Source organism: Lampetra planeri, chromosome 68 (assembly GCF_965212315.1).
Source record: "Lampetra planeri chromosome 68, kcLamPlan1.2.h2, whole genome shotgun sequence".
Classification (NCBI taxonomy): domain Eukaryota; kingdom Metazoa; phylum Chordata; class Hyperoartia; order Petromyzontiformes; family Petromyzontidae; genus Lampetra; species Lampetra planeri.
The window spans coordinates 1,605,909-1,629,628 of NC_136173.1; the positions used below are offsets into that span (position 1 = coordinate 1,605,909).

At 53.5% G+C, this 23,720-nt stretch overlaps 1 protein-coding gene across 16 annotated transcripts in view; it reads left to right on the forward strand.

Moving 5' to 3' along the window:
• Positions 1-23,259, forward strand: part of LOC144737358 (uncharacterized) — a 61,875-nt gene extending 38,616 nt beyond the window's left edge. For 6 of the 16 annotated variants that reach the window (XR_013588958.1, XR_013588947.1, XR_013588956.1 and 3 more), the window contains 4 exons: positions 872-983; positions 2,354-2,484; positions 8,420-8,629; positions 11,897-16,825. Coding sequence is in view for 3 of the 16 variants with exons in the window: in XM_078620025.1 (XP_078476151.1) it covers positions 872-983; positions 8,420-8,629; positions 11,897-12,002 (428 nt within the window). In the remaining 13 variants the exon portion in view is untranslated. Of the gene's footprint in view, positions 1-871; positions 984-2,284; positions 2,485-8,419; positions 8,630-11,896; positions 16,826-17,220; positions 19,686-20,416; positions 20,565-22,216 lie in introns of those variants that run through there. The other 10 variants (XR_013588948.1, XR_013588951.1, XR_013588954.1 and 7 more) reach the window with 10 other exon arrangements.
• Positions 23,260-23,720: the final 461 nt, after the last annotated feature.

Here is a 23,720-nt window from a genome sequence, read left to right on the forward strand (position 1 = left end):
TGGTCGTTTAAACTCAACCACTGGGACACGTTGAAGAGAAATCCTCACAACAACCAAATTTGCCAACGAGATAATGACGCTTCGCTCGACACTGCATCAAACATATTCAGAAGACGAGGTCATAAGTCAGAACAAAATCCAGGAAGTCGCCATCAAACGCTTATACAACACGTCATGACCATTAGTTTTGTTTGGCTGCGTTGGATGGTGGAGGGTATTACGACAAAATTGGACAGATCTTGGCCCGACGAAAAAAATATTAATAGATCATGAATTATTTCCGACCAACCATGAAACACGTTGGTTGTCGGGGCTATAGGTTTCAAACGGTAAATATGAATTGTGAATTAAAATTAAAGTTAATAAAACCCATGTATTGATCCTATAGGGTTTAACATAATAGTTAATAAAAATGTAGCGTATTTAGTATGTACATTTTTCTGAAAGTTTACAGCTATATATGTACGTTAAGTTTATTTCGCACCATACAAAACCAACAGTGCTAATCGGAGGTTTGGGAAATCACAGACGACGTCCGAAGTAATTGCACGTCAGGGTTAATGTCGCCATGTCTCGTCCCAATTAAGTCATTGGCAGTGTAAATGTTCTAATTCGGACCATGACGTTGGCACACAACGGTCTACTCCTTTGGAATGATGTTACGGGGGTATTTAACTGGCACTTGCAAATCAAACGGCTCAAAATATTTCACGGTAAAAATTAATACCGCAGTCAAAACCCAGGGTGGTGTGGCGGATCCCAACCCCACGCCGAGTCATCGTGCTAAATTTTTTGCATTTCTGCACTGGCGGCTGTGCGAGGCCGACGTGGTTTGTGACAGTGTTCCTCCTGTATCTCGTCATTCCCACAGACGGCTCGGGGATGCCTTGGAATGAGAGAATATTCTCAGGGAGCTACCCGCTCCACGAGGCGGTCGCCACTCACGACCCCACCTTGGTAGACTTCGTCTCTAGCTGCCTATGGTAAGAACCCCCCCTGCTCTTGTCACTCTCCTCCAAGAGACACCCATAGAGTGACGAAGATTTACATAGAGATCCATAGTCACAACAATAACAACAACCGCCATTCGCCACTAAGTGGCGGTGACGTCACCACGATGCTTGTGCCAGGCCATGTGCACCTTGAGGCCACGTGAAGTGTCGAACGCCCGCTGGCAGGAGGTCACGGGGCAGACCCAGGTGCCACGGGTCGACTGACTGAGATGACCGAGATGACTGGCTGATGCACCACCTGTGCCCCCTACTGTGCCAACTTGCTGTGCTTTAGACACCCAGCGCTCCGCTCGTTGTTGTGAGCGTCGCTCCTCCGCGCTCCGTTGTTGCTGGAGGGCGACTGCCTCCAACTGCCCAGTAGCGTCTTTCACGAGCCTCCTCCACAGAGGCCGATCTTGACACTGTTGGTACCGGTCTTCAGCAAGTCCACTCAGCTCCACATCCTCCAGTCCTGCATCAGTCCATCTGTACTCCAGCCCATTTCTTGCCCTTTTAGCCCTCTAACTGGACAAACAGAAGCAGCTTGGACATGCGGTGGTGGGGCATGAGGGCTACATGACCCAGCGAATGCAGCGTTGCCTGCTGGAGGAGCTAATTGATGGGACTGTGTCCAGATCTTTCAAGGATTTGTGAGCCCCTCACACAATCCAGCCTGGTTAAACCAAGGATGGATTGTAGAGAGGCCAGCCTAAATGTTTCTAACCAGCGCAGATGTTCCATGACAGGGGTCCACATTTCACAAGTATAGACAGCCGATTAATATATAATGCTGCCTGACTGATTTAGAGTGAGACCTCTGCTGTCAAACTGGAGCTGATCATAAGCACACTGCCCAGATCTAGAAAACTCTCCACTTTCCACTCTCTACACTCCATTGTATATACACACTTGCACACACTTGCACACTGGTAGCCTACACAGAATATGAGGTCAAGTGCGCACCTATGAAGAACGGCACTGCACACAAGGGAGGTGGTGTGACCAGAGCCATGGCCGGCCGCCTTAGTCTCCCTCGTGCTGACGTTCACTACATGCCACACCAGGTTCTCGTATTCATCGGAATCTAAGTAAGTTGGTACATTTGTAAATGCGCAACTATTTATAAGCTAGGTGATCACGAGAAACGCACAGGAAGATGGAAAATCGGTTCTGATGTTTGCTGTTGCCATTCTTAACCATGAGATTGACTCGAACTCGGCTCGCCAGGTCCGGAACGTGGTGCGCTATCCGCTATGTGAGCGCCAATGCCTCATCAGTTTTTTCTGTCGCAGTTGTTGCCCCTGCTGCTCGCACCCGTCGCCCTCATCATCATCCTCCCCGTCGTCGTTGTTGCCGTGCAGCGACCTGGCGTCTCGTCTGGCGGCCGCCCGCAGCGGACATCCCCATACTTCCAGACCCTCGCCGTGGCCGACTTGCAGTGCCAGCGCCCCGAGCCAGCCTCCCTGAGCTCGCGGGAGGATCTCGACCACTGGTAAAATGGTCACGGCCAGCCCAAGTTCGAGTGCGCGGCCTCCCTTCTTACAGTTGGCCCAACTCCGAATTGGAGCTGGAGCAAACATCCCCAAGTCAGCAGCCTCTCACCACTGGTGTGACAGTTCAGAACTGGTTTCTACTGCATTGCACACAATACCTGCTTGACGACTCGATGTGCGATCACGGCCACGATGCACCACTCCGCTACTCCTTACGCAATCATCTGGCTCGATCACCTCTATCCAATCAGAGCGGTCTACATCCGCCGCTTGTACTGCCATCCACGCGCCCACCACTCGCTCTGCCTGTCGATTGCCTTCAACCCAATGGCTTTGAATATACCACACAATCTCATTGACTCTGGGAGAGTAAGCAGGCTTAGCGCTTAGATGGGAGACTCCCTGGGAATACCGGGTGTTGTGGGCTTAGGCCACAAGATGACTAGTCGAAGGCGTGCATCGATGGATTCTTGATTCCATATATCCGTATCATTGAGGTGCATCCTTGTCATATGCATGGCGTTCTACTTGGTACCGTTTCCTCCCACACGCACCACTCCATTCAATTGGCCAAACATTCCAATGTAGCGGGAGCCTCCTGATAATGTCTTAAGACTCAGTAGGGCTCTCCTGGGTAAACAGAAGGCAGCTTTCACATTTTGTTACTATCGGTCACCCTTTAACCCTTGTCTCTACACACCAACCTGCAACATGTTCAGAACTCATCCAGCTGACTGTTCATCAACCCACCCTGGCCACCTGCTTCCCATCAGCTGTTCCCTCACTTGGCCATTCGTCCGAATGGAGGCAAGGGTTGGTCACTGGGGAGACAGAGTGAGCCGGGCCTAGTTCTGGCCACCCACTCCGTGCTGGCCACTTCACCCCCTCATGTGCTGTCCCGGCCTTAGCAGATGTTCGCTCGCAACATTTGCCCCGGCGGTCTCTTGAGGCGATGGGAGGGATCTCTGTCCTCTTGAGTTGGTGACCGAGCAATTGTTTGAGTGACGCGGCTCTCTGCCCACATGTCGCCCAGGACTCGGGCGAGCTCAGCCTCACGGTCGCGCACGGGGAGCCAGAAGGAAACCCCAATGAGAACGTGGAACATATCGGCGATGTCCTCTTTGGAACAAATGCCCTCCACCTCCACTCCCATCACTTCTCAGTTTCCTCATTTCGAGTGTGGCAATATCTGACAACCCCTGTGTTTTCACTGTCCCCAATTAGACTGTCAAGAAACTCTCGGCATCCTCTTGAGCGAGTGGAAGCAGCCCATGAGATGTGGTCTTGGTCGTGAAGTCTGTTGCGCTGACGCTAACGACGGCAGTATCGCGCTTTTATTCTGCCCTCGGCTTCTTGTGGTGTTCACAAGGGGCCGGCATTCCACCCCACTCCCTCCCCAGCAACTCAACTACTCTCATTGCGAGGCCACTATTCGATTCCTGATCAGATAATTTGTATGGTCTTGTTATCATTCGTATTGTTTCTCAATTATTCTCCGTTTAATGATGAAATGTAATAACTTATTACGTTTTGTGTGCTCTGTTAGCTGCGGTCTCGCTTGGTAGGGGTGGCTCGCAAACCAACCTGCCACACCGGTGTCACATTGACCATCACCACCATGGGCCTAAATGTCAAATATATTAAACGATTGGAAATAATAACTTCTCACGCATGTGTAGTGACAGAGAAAGGTCACTACTGTGTCGGCCCGTACGAAGGCTGGGGGCCCCAAGGGGGTGCCTGGGGGGTCACGTGGTGGAGGGATCCGGACCCTCCCAGATGTGGGGGAAGTGAGGCGTGTCCTGGGAAGGGAGGCGTGGCCTGGAGAGAGCCAGCCACGCCCGGGCGGAGCCAGCCACGCCAAACCAAATATAAGCGTGGTGTGAACGCAGAGCGAGGCTGCTGTTGTACTGTACTCCAAGGTGAAGACATCTTCGGTCGTCAAGTCCCGAGTTGTCGTCCTGGGCCAGGCAGGCCGTTGCCTGCCTGGTCCAGTCTGTGTCGTGTTCCAGAGTGTTAGTGAGTTGAGGAAGGTGGTCACCACCTCATGTAGAGTGTTATATTATTTACCGTTTAATAAATAGTGTTGCCTCCAAGTTGCGTGTGTGTGCACCTAATTTGAACCTACTACATTTGGCGTCAGAAGTTGGAAAAATAAATATTGCTAGGTGTTATCCTAGGGAAGTAAAATGGGCACACGAAAAACAAATATACAACTCACCTGGACGCCTTCGTACAACGGGGACGGTGTGACGACCATCCTTCGGACAGCCCCGGGGATGGCAGCCCCGGTGACAGAGAGAGAGAGAGATGGCGCTGCGCGCGGAGCGGCGGGACTGGCACCACACTGCTGCTTCGCCGCCATCGGGAATGGAGCGACGGAGCCGCGGGGAGAGGACACCATCGTCGCTGCGGGGGCTGGCAGGGGAGGCCCGGCCATGCGGGCCACGCGGTTCCCGCCATTTCGGCGGCTGGTCGGGGCGCGGTTCCCGCCAAAGCGCCGCTCCCGCCATTTCGGCGGCGGGAACGCCGCTCCTGCTGCTGAAATGCCGCTCCCGCCGACATCAACGCCTGCAGAGGGGGAGTTCCAGTCTTCAGCTCGAGCGCGAGAGGTGGATGGGTTCGCAAGAGCAGGCCGTGTTCACCATGAAAGATTCTTCGGGCCGTCCCAGTGCTCCACCTTGCCGCCCTCCACTATTCACAGTTTGCCAGGCGAGTCGTGACATGACAAGCACCCGGCCCCAAGAAAAAAAAAAAATAATCTTCACCCATCTTACGTGCGCCGGGTTGCGATCGCGTGTGTTTTTTTTTTAACTCGCTGGGTTGCAGAGCGTGTTCGTCCGGTTGTGTGCGTGATAAATTGACGCGGCGACCATGGGGGTTTCTGCTTGTAACAAGTGTTGCTGTTAATTACGGCGTCGAGATCGGTATCTTCTGGGTGTAGTTAATGATTAATTCGTGTTGGTGTCCCGAGCTCCGTTGATATCCTGTATGTTGCCGTGTTAATGACTCGTGTTGTTACATCGTTTTGTTGCGAAATCGCCGTTGTTATTGTGTATACTGTATGGAGTTTCGCTCGTGATTGCCACGTGTAACTGTAATAAACTTTGATCGTCATTGTTGCCAAGGTACAGACCGTATGGAGCTTTGCTTGGAATTGTTAACAGTGTATGGAATGTTGGGTACTTGCTTGTGATTGTTTACTATGTACGGATTGTCTGGAGTATTGATTGTGTGTGTTGCCATGTGGGGACTGGATGGAGCATTGCGCCAAACAATTTACTGTACGAACTTCGTATACTGCATATACTGTATTAATCAATTCGGCGATTCTTGGGGTTTGTGTATAGTTTTTTTGCTCTCAAAATTCGAATGCCCTGAGTCCCATGGTTAATGTTGAAGGGGATTTAGAAATGACAGGTTCGGTTTGTTTCAAACTCGCTGGTTGGTTCCTGTCCGTTGTTGCACAGATGATGTCTTTTGTGCGGGAATGCTCCTTGTGTTCTGTATGGATCAGGGGTGCGTTTCCGTTAATTGCCGTCAAATTGCGTTGCTCTCTCCACTCGGTTGGTACAGCTGCATGCTGCAATGCGAGTCTCGGAGATGATGTGTACGGATACGGGATGTGAGGTGTATTGTTGTGACCATTGAATATTCGGGATCGTCACAAATTGTGCGTACCTGTTTGGCATTGGATCAGTTCTGTGGGGGATCATAATTCAAATTGTATGTGTTGTGATGGTGTTAAATTGCGATGGTGACATGCTGCCAGGGATTTGTAATTGTGCTGCTGGCTGTCACCTATCTTGGGGCGCAGGTCCTGACCAGGATGGCCCAGTGAGTGTTGCGTGTCTAACATGAACGTTGTGGTCCCGTCATGCAATGGCTGACGGCTTGACCTGACAGCCCGGAGATTGAAACACTCCGTGGCATGTCTAGCCTAGTGGGCTGTGCGCTCACATGGCTCGGAGAGTGTGGTCCCGTCATGCAATGGCTGACGGCTTGACCTGACAGCCCGGAGATTGAAACACTCCGTGGTATGTCTAGCCTAGTGGGATGTGCGCTCACAGGGCTCAGAGTGTGGTCCCGTCATGCAATGGCTGATGGCTTGACCTGACAGCCCGGAGATCGAGACACTCCGTGGCTTGTCTAGCCTAGTGGGCTGTGCGCTCACATGGCTCGGGGAGTGTGGTCCCGTCATGCTGTGTCTGACGGCTTGACCTGACAGCCCGGAGATCGAGACACTCCGTGGCTTGTCTAGCCAAGTGGGCTGTGCGCTCACATGGCTCAGAGAGTGTGGTCCCATCATGCTGTGTCTGATGGCTTGACCTGACGGCCCGGAGAGTGAGACACTCGGAGGTGCGTTGAAACAGTGGGCTGGAGATTCGTAAGGTTCAGGTGGAGTTGTCCTGTTACGTTGGGACTGTATCCCTCAGTTGTTAGGGTGCATGTTGTGCAATGAGTGAACGATGGGTCGTCTCAGCTCGGTCGGTACAGTTATATGCTGCGATGCGAGTCTTCGAGAGAGACTGGCTCGTCTCAGCTCGGTCGGTACAGCTATATGCTGCGATGCGAGTCTTGGAGAGAGACTGGGTCGTCTCAGCTCGGTCGGTACAGCTATATGCTGCGATGCGAGTCTTGGAGAGAGACTGGGTCGTCTCAGCTCGGTCGGTACAGCTATATGCTGCGATGCGAGTCTTGGAGAGAGACTGGGTCTCAGCTCGGTCGGTACAGCTATATGCTGCGATGCGAGTCTTGGAGAGAGACTGGGTTAAAATCCCACCGATATGGCCGACGTGTGCTACTGGTTGTGACGCCGCGTCGGAAAGGCGGTGGGGTGGTAACATGGAAATTCCCCCCCCCGATATGGCCGACGCGTGCTACTGGTTGTGACGCCGCGTCGGAAAGGCGGTGGGGTGGTAACATGGAAATTCCCCCCCCGATATGGCCGACGCGTGCTACTAGTTGTGACGCCACGTCGGAAAGGCGGGGGGGGTGCTAACGGGTGACTGTCATTGCATGCGTGATTCTAACGGGGGGGGGGGGGGGGGGCTGTGCTGGAGCGTAAGTGGGTTAGCCAGTTTTCATGTATAATTGTTGTTAATTCCCCGTTTTCTATGCGGTTCCCTTTTACCCTCGTCGATTCTGTATATATTACGTGATTGTATTTCTTATCGGTCGCCGGTCATTTATTGATGTTGTTGGTTCGGAGGCACACCTTTTCGATGTTTCACAGTTGTGTTACAGCCGGGGACGGCTGTGTGTTTATACAGGGGGGGGTGATGTAGTGACAGAGAAAGGTCACTACTGTGTCGGCCCGTACGAAGGCTGGGGGCCCCAAGGGGGTGCCTGGGGGGTCACGTGGTGGAGGGATCCGGACCCTCCCAGAGGTGGGGGAAGTGAGGCGTGTCCTGGGAAGGGAGGCGTGGCCTGGAGAGAGCCAGCCACGCCCGGGCGGAGCCAGCCACGCCAAACCAAATATAAGCGTGGTGTGAACGCAGAGCGAGGCTGCTGTTGTACTGTACTCCAAGGTGAAGACATCTTCGGTCGTCAAGTCCCGAGTCGTCGTCCTGGGCCAGGCAGGCCGTTGCCTGCCTGGTCCAGTCTGTGTCGTGTTCCAGAGTGTTAGTGAGTTGAGGAAGGTGGCCACCACCTCATGTAGAGTGTTATATTATTTACCGTTTAATAAATAGTGTTGCCTCCAAGTTGCGTGTGTGTGCACCTAATTTGAACCTACTACACATGCAAGTCGGCGCTTTTATCAGGTGCGTATCGCGTGGCGTGATTAACAATCGTGCAGTTAGGGTCGAAGCTAGTTTTGTTTTGTTTATTGGTCTGGTCGGCCCAAGTGCGTGTCGAGTCCGGGCTCTGCTCGGTTCGGGGTATTGCTGGTGCCACCACGCTTGTGACGCTGGCACTGGTGTCTCTCCGCAGCTTGAGCGAGCGCTACGAGGAGGAGATGGCAGTCAACTCCGGCAGGCGGCTGGTACAGAGGTACGAGCAGGAGAAGAGCCGTCTCGCCGAAGGGCTGCTCCACCCACGCTTGCACGGATGGCCGGATGACAAGGCGGCCACCGAACGGCCAAACCACCAACCCGACGGACGACCCCCACCCGACCGCCAGCCCACGGGTACCCCCACCGAGTAAATGACCCAACACGCATCATCCTGACACACTGACCAAATAACTTACAGACCGATAACTCGCCACCCCATCCTATGACCCAATAAAATACTTTCGCAACAATATATATGAACCCGACACTCGACTTGCCCACCCTCTGACTCTATAAGACACCGAGGCCAAGACTACACACCGACTTGGTGAAACTCTGACCCATCATTCGACCCATTTGACTTCGAGCCTATCCACCAGATCACCAGCTGACCTACTGATCCAATAAACACTCTAACCTGGTAACTTACTGCCAAAATACTGATCCACCAAATGACCCTATAACCTTGCCAGCTAGGCTCAGACTCACGACCAGCTGATCTAATAATCCAAAAACCCACTGTCCCACCAGGCTATCCCCGCTATGAAGGGGGGACCGGTATTATAAATTAATGTTGTGTTTTTGTTCCACGTTTAGGCACCACTGCCATTACTTGGCCATAAACGTGTTTAAGCCCAGGAGTGTCTGTGCACTCATCTTTCCCAAATGGAAGCTGCTCGTGGTGGAGGCAACATGTCACGTCTGGCAACGCAAAACTAGTTTAGCACCAATGGATTTGACTTAAACCACTCGTGCACAAGACCTGTTGAAAAATTATCCTGACATTTTTATAAATTAATACACACCGTGAGGAGGGTAGTTCCTTAAACAGCATGCTCGAAGTGGTCGAGTGACACGGACGTATGTTCTCCTGTACGTGCATTCCACGTAGTTATGTTCTCCTGTAAACGAGAGCTACTCCTAGGAAAATGTGCACAACGCACGCTGCGCTCCCACGGTTTCATCTTTCCATGTCACAGCGATCTGCAGGTTCTGCGCTTGTTTAGCTTGAGGCTGTAGTCATTGCCGCGATGCCACGAGGGAGTCTGCTGAGTGAGCTCCTGCGCCCCGTTATCAATCGAAGGCTCGCGTTGCCGAGCCACGTGTCGCCAGGTTCGATCGGAACACGACGGTGGCTGGGAGGGCTCGGCGGGTTGTTTAAAGTTCTTGGGAGACACCGCAATGGGGGATCAACGTAGGCTCGGAATGAACTTAGCAAAATTATATCCCTTGAGAGAGAAGGCTGCAGATGTGTGCGTTGTTGTCTCGTTACCAGCTTTTGTTGAACACTTGGGTGTCATGTGGTGCATTTTATAATTCTCGTGACAGACTGCAAAGGCTGAAGTGGAATTCCTCACACATCCGACACGACACAATATACGCACAGACACACGTAAACTTTACCCCCTGTATTTCCAATATTCCTATAACCGTGCTCGATTCAAGACACTTATTATCTCTTTATCGGTGACACATTTAATAGTCATGTTTTTTGCTGGCTGTTTTGTGTGTGTGGGTCTTTGGGGCTGTCTGATGAACAAAAATAAAATTAGTTCCTTGAGTGTTAGCCCCTCCATATACGTAGGCTTTGTTCGGGCACTCCAGTTTCCTGCCACACACGACGACCAATTCAGCTCCTGCCCTCAGGACCCTCTTGGAAGTGCAGCTTGAGACCACCAATCACTGCACCGCCACTCCCCAAATGCAGGATACTGCAGCATGCGTCAAAAATAAAATCCATTCCAGTCATTCTCAGCACAACAACGTGTAATAACAGCCATAGAGGGTTCACGTGTGGATTGGCTTGCCGGTCCTGCTTGTAGCCAATAAGGGTTGAGATAGGGACCATGGCCCACGCGTGATCACGACAGGTCATCAGGAGTGATTGGCCCAGCCATTCGGGGCCCCAGCTAATGGGGAGCCGGATGAGGGACGTGGTCCCGGGATTGACAGGGAACCATCGAGAATGGTCGAAGCTGTCCATGAACGATTGGCTGGGGGAACCACGTGACGAAGGTATTAAGAGCGAGTGAGAGAGAACGATCGGGAGCAGACTGAAACTGACAAGAGCAGGGTCACACGCGGACGGGGGCTCGGGGTGCCACGTGCGCGGTGGGGACTTAGTGCATAGTCTGTCCTCTCTCCGTTGTCTGCCAGCAACGGAGAGTGAGTGAGCAAAGTGTATTGTGGAGTGGAAATAAAAGGACTGATTCCGAAGCCGTCTCCCGAAGGATTATTACACTGGTGTCAGAAGTAATTCTGCGACTGTTTGGACGATCGTCAAGATGTCTAAGCACCTCAGAAAAAAGAACCTGCCCGTGCCTCTATCGGAGGAAGAGGTCGAGACGGATGAAGATGAGCTGTTGGGAGCTACAGCCCTGGTGCCGCCGGCTGATGACGCTCGCCTCGACGCCTCTCAGTGTCGACCGGGGGAGGATGCGACCACCGCAGGACCGAGAGACGAATGGCGGCTGATGGCGGAGCAGATTGAGTCGTTGCGCGCAATTCTGCTAAGCCTGGTGACCGCGGTGGCGTCCTCACCAGCCGTGGGTCGCCAGATCGCCAATCAGCTGGACGCCGCGGGAAGGGGTCCTGCTATGGAAGCGGGACCCGCCATTGCTCCTGCCACGCGGGAGGACGCCGTCGTCTTGGGTGGGGCGGCTGCGCCGGAGTCGTCGGCCGCCATTTTGGGCGCGCCTACCACCACGCGGCCGCCGGACGCCATTTTGTCTACACCGAGCGGAGAGCGGGAACAGCAGCCGGAGACGCCCGCGGCACGCGCCTGCCACCGCGGACATCGCCTTCCACAAATAAAATAATTTATCGCCGGGGGCGATTGGAGTGCTTTTACGTGGCGCTTCGAGTCAGCTTTTAGATCTGTCAACTGGACGGAGGAAGAAGCGCTGGGAGCGCTACCTACGCTGCTCGATGATGTGTCTCTGGGAGTCTTCCGCTCCATCCCGGCGTCCAAGAAGAAGACACTGCGGGATGCGTTCACAGAGATGGCGGAATTTTACGACCCGCCGACATCGGCCACCAGAAAATTTATGTCGCGTCGCCGGGCACCGGAGGAATCGCCGTTGGCCTATCGGGGGGCGTTGATGGCGATGGCCATGGCCGCCTACCCCGACGCAACGGCCGAGCATTTGGATCCACTCATCCTTTCCCGCATGCTGGAGTTGTCTCAGGAGCTCAACATCTCTCTACCAGTGTGCGGCCACGAACCGCTTTCATCGCGGTGGGTGGCGCGCTGCCTGGACGCTAAGTTTAATATCAAGCGGTGGGACCAGATGGCGGCGTGGACGGGGAAACCCGAGATCGACGGGCCACCTCTGGGGTGGTCTCCGCGACTGTTTGTCCACTGCTCCGACGACTCGGGCGACGACGACATGTTGGCTGCTGCTGTCCCACATAGGATTCCGGGACGGCGGCTGCGCGACCAGCGGGGGCGACTACACGGGCCGACCGCGTGCGAGGGCCGGGTCGCCCGACCACCGGCCGACGTCGGCCGCGTGTTTTAAGTGCGGCAGACGGGGCCACTTCGCCCGTGACTGCCGCTGCCGACCTCTGCTGTCGCCTCCTCCGCCAAGGGGACCTCCATCTCCTCTACCTGCTGCGGAGCTGCAACAACCTCGGGCGAGTCGGCACAAATCGGACACCCGGCAGGTCGTGTCACATCACTCATCCACTCGCACTCATTCTTACACTCCTAAGGATAATTTTACTTCTCCTGCTCCATTGACACGCTCTGCTACACAGTGGAAGAAATTGGCTCGCAGGATTGTGGCTGCGGCGTCGGGCTCGTCGACGGTACGCGGTACCATCGACGGCGTTGACGTCCGTATCTTGGTGGACACTGACGCATCGGCTACCATCATTTCGGATGTAATTTTTCATTTGTTGTCCATTCCTGCGTCGAGAATATGCAAGGTTAATGATGCGTGTGTTGCCGCCAATGGGGGGAGCATGGGTATCTGCGGACAGGTGGATGTGAGCATCGCTATCGGAAATATTACCGCCGCAGGACCTGTGTTAATTTCTCGCTCGCTAGCTGTTCCATGCTTGTTGGGTACGGATTTCCTGCGCCGGATGCCGTTGCGAATACGGGTCGACCAGGACTGTTTGGAAATACTGGGGGGTCGTAGGATGGCGTTCCTGCCTTCCCTGCTGGCCAAGGCGCCTACAGGTAACGCAGTTACTGCTGTAGTTGCGGCTACGGTGGAGGTTCCATCGGGAGCGCAAATGCTTATTCCGCTACGTTACCGAAAACCACTTCAAATGGGAAGGGGTGCGAAAGGCGTGCTATTATCCCCATCGAATTCCGTATCGAAATCTTTTTCTTTGGCGGCGGCACAAACGATCGTGCGCCCAGGTCAGGCACCTTTCATACAGGTCTTGAATGGGGGACCTGATCGCGTTGTTGTTCCGGAGGGATCGGTGCTGGCTCACGCCACTACCGATTTCGCCTCTTGTGAAAAACCGCCGCGCGCTCGGATGCCCGCGGATGGGCCTCCGCATGATCATTCACAAGAACGCTGGATCGCGGATTTATGGAGAGAATTCTTCCTTGTCAAATGAACATAGGAACGCCTTGCGTTCGCTGTTGCTGCAGTACGCTGATGTGTTCAGCAGAAATGATTTGGACCTCGGCCGCACATCGCTTTTGTCGCACCATATTGAAACCGGTGCGGCGCCTCCTGTCTGTATGCACCCTCACCGCATGAGCCCGGCGGAAAGGGAACACGTGCGTGGGGCGGTAGATGAATTGCTGGCGGCGGATATTATCTCGCCATCCAACAGCCCTTGGGGCGCGCCCGTCGTTTTGGTTAAGAAAAAAGATGGTGGTACGAGGTTTTGCGTTGATTTCCGCCGGTTGAACAAAATCTCGGTAGCAGACGCGTACCCCTTACCGAGGATGGATGACTCATTGGATGCTTTATCGGGTGCTAAATTCTTTTCCACCCTTGACCTGTCCTCGGGCTTCTGGCAGCTTCCCCTCGATGATGAGTCAAAAGCCAAAACGGCATTCCGCACGCCGCAAGGCCTCTTTGAATTTAATCGGTTGCCGATGGGCCTGAACGCGGCTCCGGCCACGTTTCAGCGGCTCATGGAATTGGTGTTGGCGGGACTGCAGTGGGAAACGTGCCTCATATATCTAGACGATATAATTGTCTTTAGCCGCACGTTCGAGGAACATCTCCAACGCCTTGAGACAGTTTTTCAAAGAATGCGTGCGGCTGACCTTAAGTTTAAACCGAGGAAATGCCACCTCCTGCAACACTCCGTCCGTTACCTGGGTCATATTGTCAGTTCGGACGGTGTATCCACTGACCCTCTGAAAACGAAGTGTGTACGTGAGTGGCCCACACCCACTTCAGTGGGTGATGTTCGGCGGTTTATTGGATTCGCTTCCTATTATCGCCGCTTCGTTAAGAACTTTGCGACGTTGGCAAAACCATTACACGTGCTGACTGGCAAAAATCAAAGGTTTAAATGGGGGGGCGGAGGAAGAAAGCTCCTTTATGGCACTTCGGGACCACCTCGCCACGGCGCCTACGTTAGATTACCCAGATTTTTCACAGCCGTTCATCCTTGATACGGATGCTAGTGATATCGGCATTGGGGCCGTTTTGTCGCAACATAAGGACGGGGTTGAGAGGGTGGTGGCGTATGGCAGCAGGGTTCTGTCCCCTGCGGAAACGCGATATTGCGTGACAAGGCGGGAACTTTTGGCAATTGTCCATTTTGTTCGATTGTACCGACCGTACCTGTATGGACGGAAATTCCTGGTCCGCACTGATCATGCGGCTTTGCAATATTCCCTCAAATTGGATCAGCCGTCAGGCCAATTGGCCCGGTGGTTGGAATCGTTACAGGAATTTTCCTTCGATATAACATACCGAAAGGTGGCCCGTCATGCGAACGCCGATGCGCTCTCAAGGCTGCCGCCCGTTCCTCCGTGCACTTGCCTGACGGGCACGCACCGCTGCGCCGCACCGCCCACGTCGCCCTGCCCGGTTATGGAGGCGATAGCGAATGAGGACGACGCAGGGGCGAAAGCGAAGGAGGAGGACCAGCAGGTGTCGGTGGACACCGATGATACCTTACGGCTGCCGCACGCGGTCTGGTTGCGCGAGCAGGAGGCCGATGCCTCGCTGTCTCCGCTACGTAAATTGGTTGGGAAACAGAAATCGCAATTGGCGGGCTGGAAGTGGCAGATGTTCCGGGGTAAGTCGGGATTGCTAATGTGTACCGACGGGGTGTCTGACCGACCACGCTTGGTGGTGCCTACTTCGCTTCGCTACGACCTGCTCCGTGCTCTGCACGCTGATAAGTTGATGCACCTCGGCGTCCAAAAGACTGTGGCCGCGATGCAAAAGGATTTTTTCTGGGCCGGTATGACGGCGGACATCAATGATTTTGTCCGCTCGTGCCATGATTGTGCGAAGAGGAAGCCGCCTCGGAACCACTATGTACCACCGTTGCGTTCCATTGAAGTGTCCCATATCAACGAATTAGTGGCTCTCGACATTCTGGGGCCGTTTCCCCCGTCGGCTAGGGGCAATAAATACCTTCTGGTCGGGGTGGAATATTTTTCTCGATGGCCGATGGCCTGGCCTCTGCCCGACCAAACGGCAGCGTCCATCACCGACGCTTTCTTGAACGGGTATGTCATGGACAAGGGGGCATCTGAAAGGCTGCTCACAGATCAAGGCCGGAATTTCTCCTCTAAATTGCTTAGGGAAGTTTGTGATGCGCTAGGTACAAAGAAAGTTCGCACCTCCCCATACCATCCACAAACAGATGGTATGGTGGAACGATTCAACCGTACCCTTTCCGCTATGCTTTGTCACACGGTCAGTGAAAAGCAAACCGATTGGGACTTGCACATACCAGGCGTTTTGGCGGCATACCGCATGGTTCCGCACACGTCCACGGGATACTCACCGTTTTTTTTGATGTATGGCCGTGAAAATGTTCCACCCATCGATGTGCAACTGGGTACGCCGAGTAAACAACCGTCCCGCTCCCTGCCTGACCACGTGCGTGACTTGCTTGAACGAGTAACGGAAGCGCGAGAGGCTGCCCGGTGTGCGACGGCCCGTGCTCAGGCAAGGAACGAACGGTACGCGCGTCGATCGCATACTCGCATGCCTTGGTCAGTGGGAGACCTGGCGTGGCTCCACTGCCCCCAGGTACCGGCGGGCACATCCCCTAAACTGCACAGGCCATGGCGGGGGCCTGTGACGCTCGTAGATGTTCGGAACTCGCAAAGTATCCGCGTTCAATACGGCAAACGTCGGTGGTATGTTCATTCCTCGCGACTTAAACCCTATGTTGACGCGCGTGTCGGTCCTTCATCCCCAATAGCTGACCTACCGGGTTCTGCTGGGCCGACTACGCCGCTTGACACGCCCGTTGATCCCAGGGGGGACTGTGTTGTGCCTCCTGCAGATGAACAGGTTCTGAGGGCTGAGGAAGCCCCCGCTGCCCCCCCTCCAACGGGGCCCGCCCTGGACGTGACCAAGCACCAACAACCGACTTCTTCTTCGAGCCTGCCACCTCCTGTCCATCCGGAAGCAAAGCGACCTTGCGCTGGGAGCGGAGAGGGTCCCGCGTCGCGTACGCGGTCGAAATCTCTTCCGTTTCGTTAACGTTTGATCGTTCGCTGATTCCCTGTCGTTACCGCGCTGCAGGGGCGCCCTAATGTATGTTGTGATTTTTTTATTTTTATTATTATGGGTGACGCTTTTAAATGTTGTTAGGCGCGGGAATGCCGGTTCACCCTCAAATTGTTAAATGCACCTTGGTGCCCTAATAAGATGTTGCGGAATTGGTTCTTCACCCTTTTCCCAGCCGAGACGGCTAAATTTTTTCACCGGGGGGGGGTGATGTAATAACAGCCATAGAGGGTTCACGTGGGGATTGGCTTGCCGGTCCTGCTTGTAGCCAATAAGGGTTGAGATAGGGACCATGGCCCACGCGTGATCACGACAGGTCATCAGGAGTGATTGGCCCAGCCATTCGGGGCCCCAGCTAATGGGGAGCCGGATGAGGGGCGTGGTCCCGGGATTGACAGGGAACCATTGAGAATGGTCGAAGCTGTCCATGAACGATTGGCTGGGGGAACCACGTGACGAAGGTATTAAGAGCGAGTGAGAGAGAACGATCGGGAGCAGACTGAAACTGACAAGAGCAGGGTCACGCGCGGACGGGGGCTCGGGGTGCCACGTGCGCGGTGGGGACTTAGTGCGTAGTCTGTCCTCTCTCCGTTGTCTGCCAGCAACGGAGACTGAGTGAGCAAAGTGCATTGTGGAGTGGAAATAAAAGGACTGATTCCGAAGCCGTCTCCCGAAGGATTATTACAGGATGAAGGCCCCTCCCGTACGTCGCGTTAACAATGGGGGTCATTTGATCATATTTCACCACGCCGGTGAGTGCGAGTGCAAAATTATTCCCGGTGTAAGCGATCCGGAGCGTTCCGGCTGAAAGTAAACATTGAGCGTCGCGATGGAGAGAAAGAGCAGTCTAATCACGAGAGAAGAAGGCGCAATGAAGGGACCACTCCTACCCCTTGTAGCAAGCCACCCTCCCTTATCACGCCTCTTGATACTTCTCCACTGTCTATCAATGCTCACAACACGCTCGATTTTTTTCCTTGTTTTTTTTTATTCTCGTCGATTCTTTTGCATGGAAGCCCCCGTTTCAGTGAGGCCGGTGCTCTCCTCCATTCCGTAGGCATTCAGACGTGACTCGCCTCCTCTCGTGCAACGTCTGACCTCCATCCCCCTCCCTGCACTCCTCTCCTACAATGCTCCGTCTCCTCACAAGTTGCCAAGTTCTCCATTCGGTGGCCACACTTCCCCTACAAGGTGACCCTGGCAGCGCGGACCTGGGAAGCTGCGATCCTCCGTGAACGCACCAGCGCTTTCCTTCAGAATCTTCCTCGGGAGGCTTGCTGGGGTCCGGAGCTCCGAGAAGGTGGGAGGGGGGTTCCAGGTGGCGTGGGCCGGGTCTTCACGAACCGGCTACCCTTATGCCGCCCCCTGCTGGCGTGGGGTGGTGACGCCTGTTCATCACCCAAATTCGAAGGCCTCATTCCCCGCCGTTCTGGCCTTAGTGACGGAATATGGAGGTGCATTGGGATACAAATTAAATGTAACTAAATCGGACTTGATGCCCCAAATAAGTTCTCAAAAAATTAGTTTTCAATCTAGATGATTTAAAAGTGTATAGCTCCAGTGGCTTCCTAATATCGGAAGCGCATCTGAAAGCGTGTGATGTGCTGAGGCCAGAGCACAAATAATCATCCCCATGCAACATGGCCACCATGATGCAGTCCCCCATGCAACATGGCTACCATTAAGTCCCCCATACAACACTGCCAACATGAAGTCCCCCATGCAACTTGGCCACCTGGATATCACTCATGCATCATGGCCGCTATGAAATCTTCAATGCATCATGGCCACTGTGACATCCACCATGCAACATGGCCATCGTGATGTTCCACCATTCACCATGGCCCTCTGTGACATCCCTCATTCCTGTTCTTACCTTGCGGTGATTTGATGCAGATGGAGGCGGTGCCCTCTGAGGACAGCGCCCTCCACGTGGTACAAAATTCGCCCTTATTCCTCGCCTCTCCAGATTGGCTCATCTACACACACACAAAGACAAAGGTCCACCACATAGGCTTTAGCAAGATGTGGGGGATAGTGCAAGCGGCGAGCACTGAGCCAGGATCTCTGAGATCCTGGGCTCCACATTCAGGAGGGTCCTGCTGAGATGTCAGTTCTCAGCGTTCGGATATTTGGCCAATGTCAGATGTCACACTTGGATTAACAATGAGACACGTGTGTATTTAAAGGACACACGCAGGTTAATGGCATCCTTCAAACTGTTAAGAGTAGGGCTGGGCCAGGACATGCCACGGCCACGAGGAACAACGATGGTTGATGGTCTATAACAATAACGGAGGTGCAGCCAAGTATCGGAACACGTCTGAGAGGACGGCTGCTAGAAAGATGGAGCGACAAAATCGGTGCTTGGTGGATTATTCCATCGCAGGATCGTGAGGGGTAGCAGGGTCTCAAGGAAGGAGGCCTTCATCCAGTAGTGGATAGATAAAAGTACAGTAGATTATTAAAACATAGAAAGGCAGGTACACAGAGAGGATCTTGGGGAGATACTCTGATAGATGCACACACACTCAGGCAGCCAAGCAGATGCACACTTAGGTGTATGGATAGGTGACAGGTAGCCACACGCGGAGTGGAGAGCACACGTCCATTAATACTTCACCACACGAGTCGAAGAGCCACACGTACCTCCATGGTGGCCAATTGCAGAGCAGGGTGCACAGAACTAACAGCGTCTCTCGTGCAGTTCAGGTCTCTGCGTGCGAAGCAGGAGACGAAGCCGAGGATCACATAGAGTCGAGGGGGTGTGACGGCACCCATATCTCAACACGAGTCAAGTCACAATGCGGACTCACACCATGAACCCACATCATCAACACAGACTCACATCATCACCAATCACTCACAACACGAAACACAAAAACAACAACCGACATTCGCCACTTAGTAGCGATGATGTCACCACGGCGCCTTTGCCAGGCCAGGTGCACTTTCAAGCCACACGAAGTGTCGAAAGCTCGCTGACAAGACGTCACGGGACAGACCCAGGTTCCAAAGGTTGGCTGAGATGATTGGTAGATACACCAGCTGTATGCCCAACTGTGCCAACTTGCCGAATTTTATCCACCACTCGTTGTGAGCGTCACTCCTCTGCCCTCAGTTGTTGTTGGAGGCAGACTGCCTCCAACTGTCCAGTAGCCTCCTTCACGAGCTTCCTCGTGAAGGATGCTATTTACACTGCTGGTACCAGTCTTTCACAAGTCCACTCAACTCAACATCCTCCCATACAGCATCAGTCCATATTTTCGACAGCCCATGTCGTGGCCGTTTAGCCCCCTTTATGCGGCCAAAAAGAAACTGCTTGGTTATGCGGGCTACAAGACCCAGCAAACGCAGCCTTGCCTGCCGGAGGAGCTTACTGGTGGGAATGTGTCCAGATCCTTCAAGGATTTGTGAGCTCCTCACACAATCCAGCTAGGTTAAACCCAGGATGGCTCGTTGGAACCACCACCGACACCACCACCAACACCACTAACACCATCAACATCACCACCAACAACACCAGTACCACCACCAACAAGAATATCACCATCATCAACACCGTCACCAGCACCACCAACAACACCAATAGCACCACCATCAACACCACCATCAACACCAACAACACCACCATCAACACCACCACCATCAACACTACCAACAACAACACCACGAACAACAAAGATAAATATCCCCCTTATAGCTGAAATAAACTGTTGGGGCAAGTGCTGTTAGCCAGCATCACCTATGAAGGCCGGAAAAGCACACGAGGGCGTGGCTGGCCAACACCACGCCTTTGTCTCCGAGTGGCGATATTTACACACCACACCAGGTACTCATTTGAGGCTGAGTCGACCTAGGGGAGGCCCAGGACCGGTTCATATAATCGTCACTGGTGTTGACAGCGCGTTAACCATTCCACACACACAGACTCACACACGGATACAAACACACACGGACTCGCACAAACACAGACTCACACCACACACACACAGACTCACACCACCGCACCACCCACCCACAGCTAGGATCCACTCCTCACCTTGGCCAGAGTTTCTCCCCGCCTCTCTAACGGACAAACTGCCAGGGGGAAGCGCGTGACTCGAGACGAGGGGGCGGTACCAGGTGACCACGCCCACCGAGACGTAGAGCCCTGAGCCCCTCACCCGAGCCCCCCCCCATGCCCACCCCCTGGCCCCACCTCTTCACCCCCCTCGGCCCGCCCCCTCTTCCCCGCCCCTCCCTCCGCTGAGGCCGCGGCGAGTGGAGGCAGCGCTGTGCATTGTGGGTGGCGAGCGGCTGATTTGGATTCCCGCTCGCGGCCACTGTCGGTGGCTCGCGAGCTGCTGAAGCGGCGGCTCGCTGGCTGGTCCTCCTCTACATCGACTCAGCCCGAAGAAGGTGAGAACCTTGCACGGTGTGGACACATCAGCAGTGGCGGTGGTGGAGAGGGGAGGCAGAGGAGGCGCCTGGAGCCGTTACGTTTTGGGCGCCTGCTGAGTTCACGGCACTGCTCCAAGCAGAGCGCGGCCCTGCTGATGATGAGGAGAGGCACTGCCAGATTGTGGCTGATGGGATGAGTTAAATTTAGTTTTTTTGTATCTGGAGGGACGGATTTGTTGTCGTGGCAGAAATGGCCTCCACTAGAGGCCGCGATGTGGAGTATTTGGTCTGCTCTTCCACGCTGGTCCAGACCCGTTGGAGCGAGGTGGGTGTACCCACAACTTTACCCCTCCACACGCGGGGGGCGTCAGCTCACTGCACTTGCAATGCAGAGGTGCAGGTTCGAGTCCATTTCCCACTCAGCCATTCACCCACCCACTCACCCACCCACAGAGGGATAAAGACCCTTTATGCAGTGGTTGTGTAGTATCTGCATCAATGTTTTTGTTGTTTAGTTATGGTGGTTGTTGTTGTGGTTATAATCTTGGCTTTAGTTTTGGTTGTATAGGTGGTTGTAGTGTTGGTTGTAATTGTGGTGGCTCTGGTTGTGGTGCCTTTGGTGGTTTTGGTTGTGGTTTTAATTGTGGTTGAGTAGGTTGTGGTTATGTGCAGTTGTGGTGTTTGTGGTTATAACTTGATTTGAAGCTTTGGTGACTGCAGGAATTACTCTCTGGTTCTTTCTGTAAAGTCACGTAGAAAGAAAATAAATTAAATAATAGAGTACGACGTTGCGATTGCAACACAAGCAACCGTCATCAGGTAGAACTAAATTTGAGAGAGAGACAAAACACAGACACGGAGACACACAGACAGACACACAAGCAGAGAGAGACAACACAGACACAGAGAGGGAGGGGGGGGGCAGAGAGAGAGGTGGGTCTGCTGGAGCAGCTGCTGGAGCAGAGAAATTAGCATGTCAATGAATCCACCCCGAAGTGACCGAGGGAAAGAAGATCGAATGGCCCTATGAGAGCCTGGTAAATTTTAGAGAGAGAAATAGTTTGAGAAAACAATGTAGCAAATCTTTTGGAAATGTAATGTAATGCAACACAGAGTCGGCTAACACAGTTAACGCATAGCCTGGTTGATTAAGATCTCCAAAGATTGCTATAATTGGAAGTTAAGTGTGAAATTTGACGAACAAAGACACAGAGAGATGTGTGGAAATCCACCCAGAAGCGGCCGGGGGAGAGAAAGAGCAAAGGGACCTATGAGAGACTAGTAAATTTTAGAGAGAGAAATAGGCCATTTTCTCTGTCTCTCTCTCTGTGTCTCTGTGTTGCATTACCTTACATTTCCAAAAGATTTGCAAAATGTTGTTTTCTCAAACTATTTCTCTAAAATTTACCAGGCTCTAATAGGGCCATTCGATCTTCTTTCCCTCGGTCGCTTCGGGGTGGATTCATTGACATTTGTGGTTATATTTGTTGTTATAATTGTAATGGTAATAGTTGTGGTGTAGGTTGTTATGATGGTTTTTATGGTGTTTATGGTAGTTGTATTATTTTGAACTTCTATCGCACTGTACCCAGCCAACTGTACTAATTTGAGGTGTGGTTATAGTTGTTATTTTATGGTTGTTTTGGTTATTGTTGTGGTGGTGATTGTAGTTGGTGCAGGTGCTGGGATGAAGGATGCGTTCCATGTCCCCTGCCCATGCGGCTCCAACAGCGATGGCTCCAGCCAGCACTTCCACCCCTGTGCCACATGGGTCACATGACCTCGCCTCCCAGCATACCTTGCAGTCGTCATTGATTCTGGGGCATCTTTACCTCATGCATCTCTATCGAAGCTCTCACTTTCTACACACACTCTCCTCCTACCTCTCCTCTCTCTCCCTTTGTCTCCCTCCACTCTCTCCCTGTGTCTCCATCCCCCCCTCCTCTTTCTGGGTGGTCCAGGTTCAGGGGTCAGGAGTTTACTGGCTGCACTCCGACCTTTGCCCTTGGCTGTCACCCGAGTTGAATTGTCGCATAACAGTCAACCCATAGAATCAGGATCTGTCCCGTGACCTCCTCCTCCTGCACCAAGCTTGGAACAGTAGTCAACTTGTGGCACCCGGATCTGTCCCATGACCTCCACCTGCACCTAGCCTGGCACAGCAGTTAACCCATGGCACCTGGGTCTGTCCCGTGACCTCCTCCTCCTGCATTTAGTCTGGTACAGCAGTCAACCCATGGCACCTGGGTTGTTGTGATGACATCACTGCCACATCGTGGCAAATGGCGGCCATTGTCGTGAGTTTGTGGGCTTGTGAGTGTGTGACTAGCATTTAGTGTGTGTTGGATGGTAGGGGTGTGTTTATATGGGTGAATGTGTGTGGGTGTGTGAGTATCGTGTTGAGTATGTGAGTGATGGTATGGGATAGTGTGAATGTGATGGTGAGTGTATCGTGGTGAGTGCAAGCAATACTGACTTTTTCTCCCTCCCTCCCTTTACCCACTCTTCCCCCCTCTCCCTCTCTCCCTCACTCTCCCCCACTCCCTCTACCTCCCTCTCCTTTCTCCCGTAACTACCTCGCCTGTTATACAGAAGGTGGTGGGTTTGATCCCTACCCTCACACCTGCTGTATATTTTGAGTTTGCGTGTCTCTCTCTCTACCCGTGGTCGCGTTCAGAGTTTTTGGTTTCTATAAATGTCGATGTGATGATAAGCCACTTGGTTGATTTGATTGAGTGATTGATTGCGTGGGTGGGTGAGTGGGTGGGTGAGTGAGTGGGTGGGTGAGTGGGTGGGTGGGTGAGTGGGTGGGTGAGTGGGTGGGTGGGTGAGTGGGTGGGTGAGTGGGTGGGTGGTGGGTGAGTGAGTGATTGATTGAGTGGGTGAGTGAGTGATTGATTGAGTGGGTGAGTGATTGATTGATTGAGTGGGTGAGTGATTGATTGAGTGAGTGAGTGAGTGGGTGAGTGAGTTTGTGAGTGGGTGAGTGAGTGGGTGGGTGGGTGAGTGGGTGAGTGAGTGAGTGAGTGGGTGGGTGAGTGGGTGGGTGAGTGGGTGGGTGAGTGGGTGGGTGGGTGAGTGGGTGGGTGGGTGGGTGAGTGGGTGGGTGAGTGAGTGAGTGGGTGAGTGGGTGAGTGGGTGGGTGAGTAAGTGGGTGAGTGAGTGGGTGGGTGA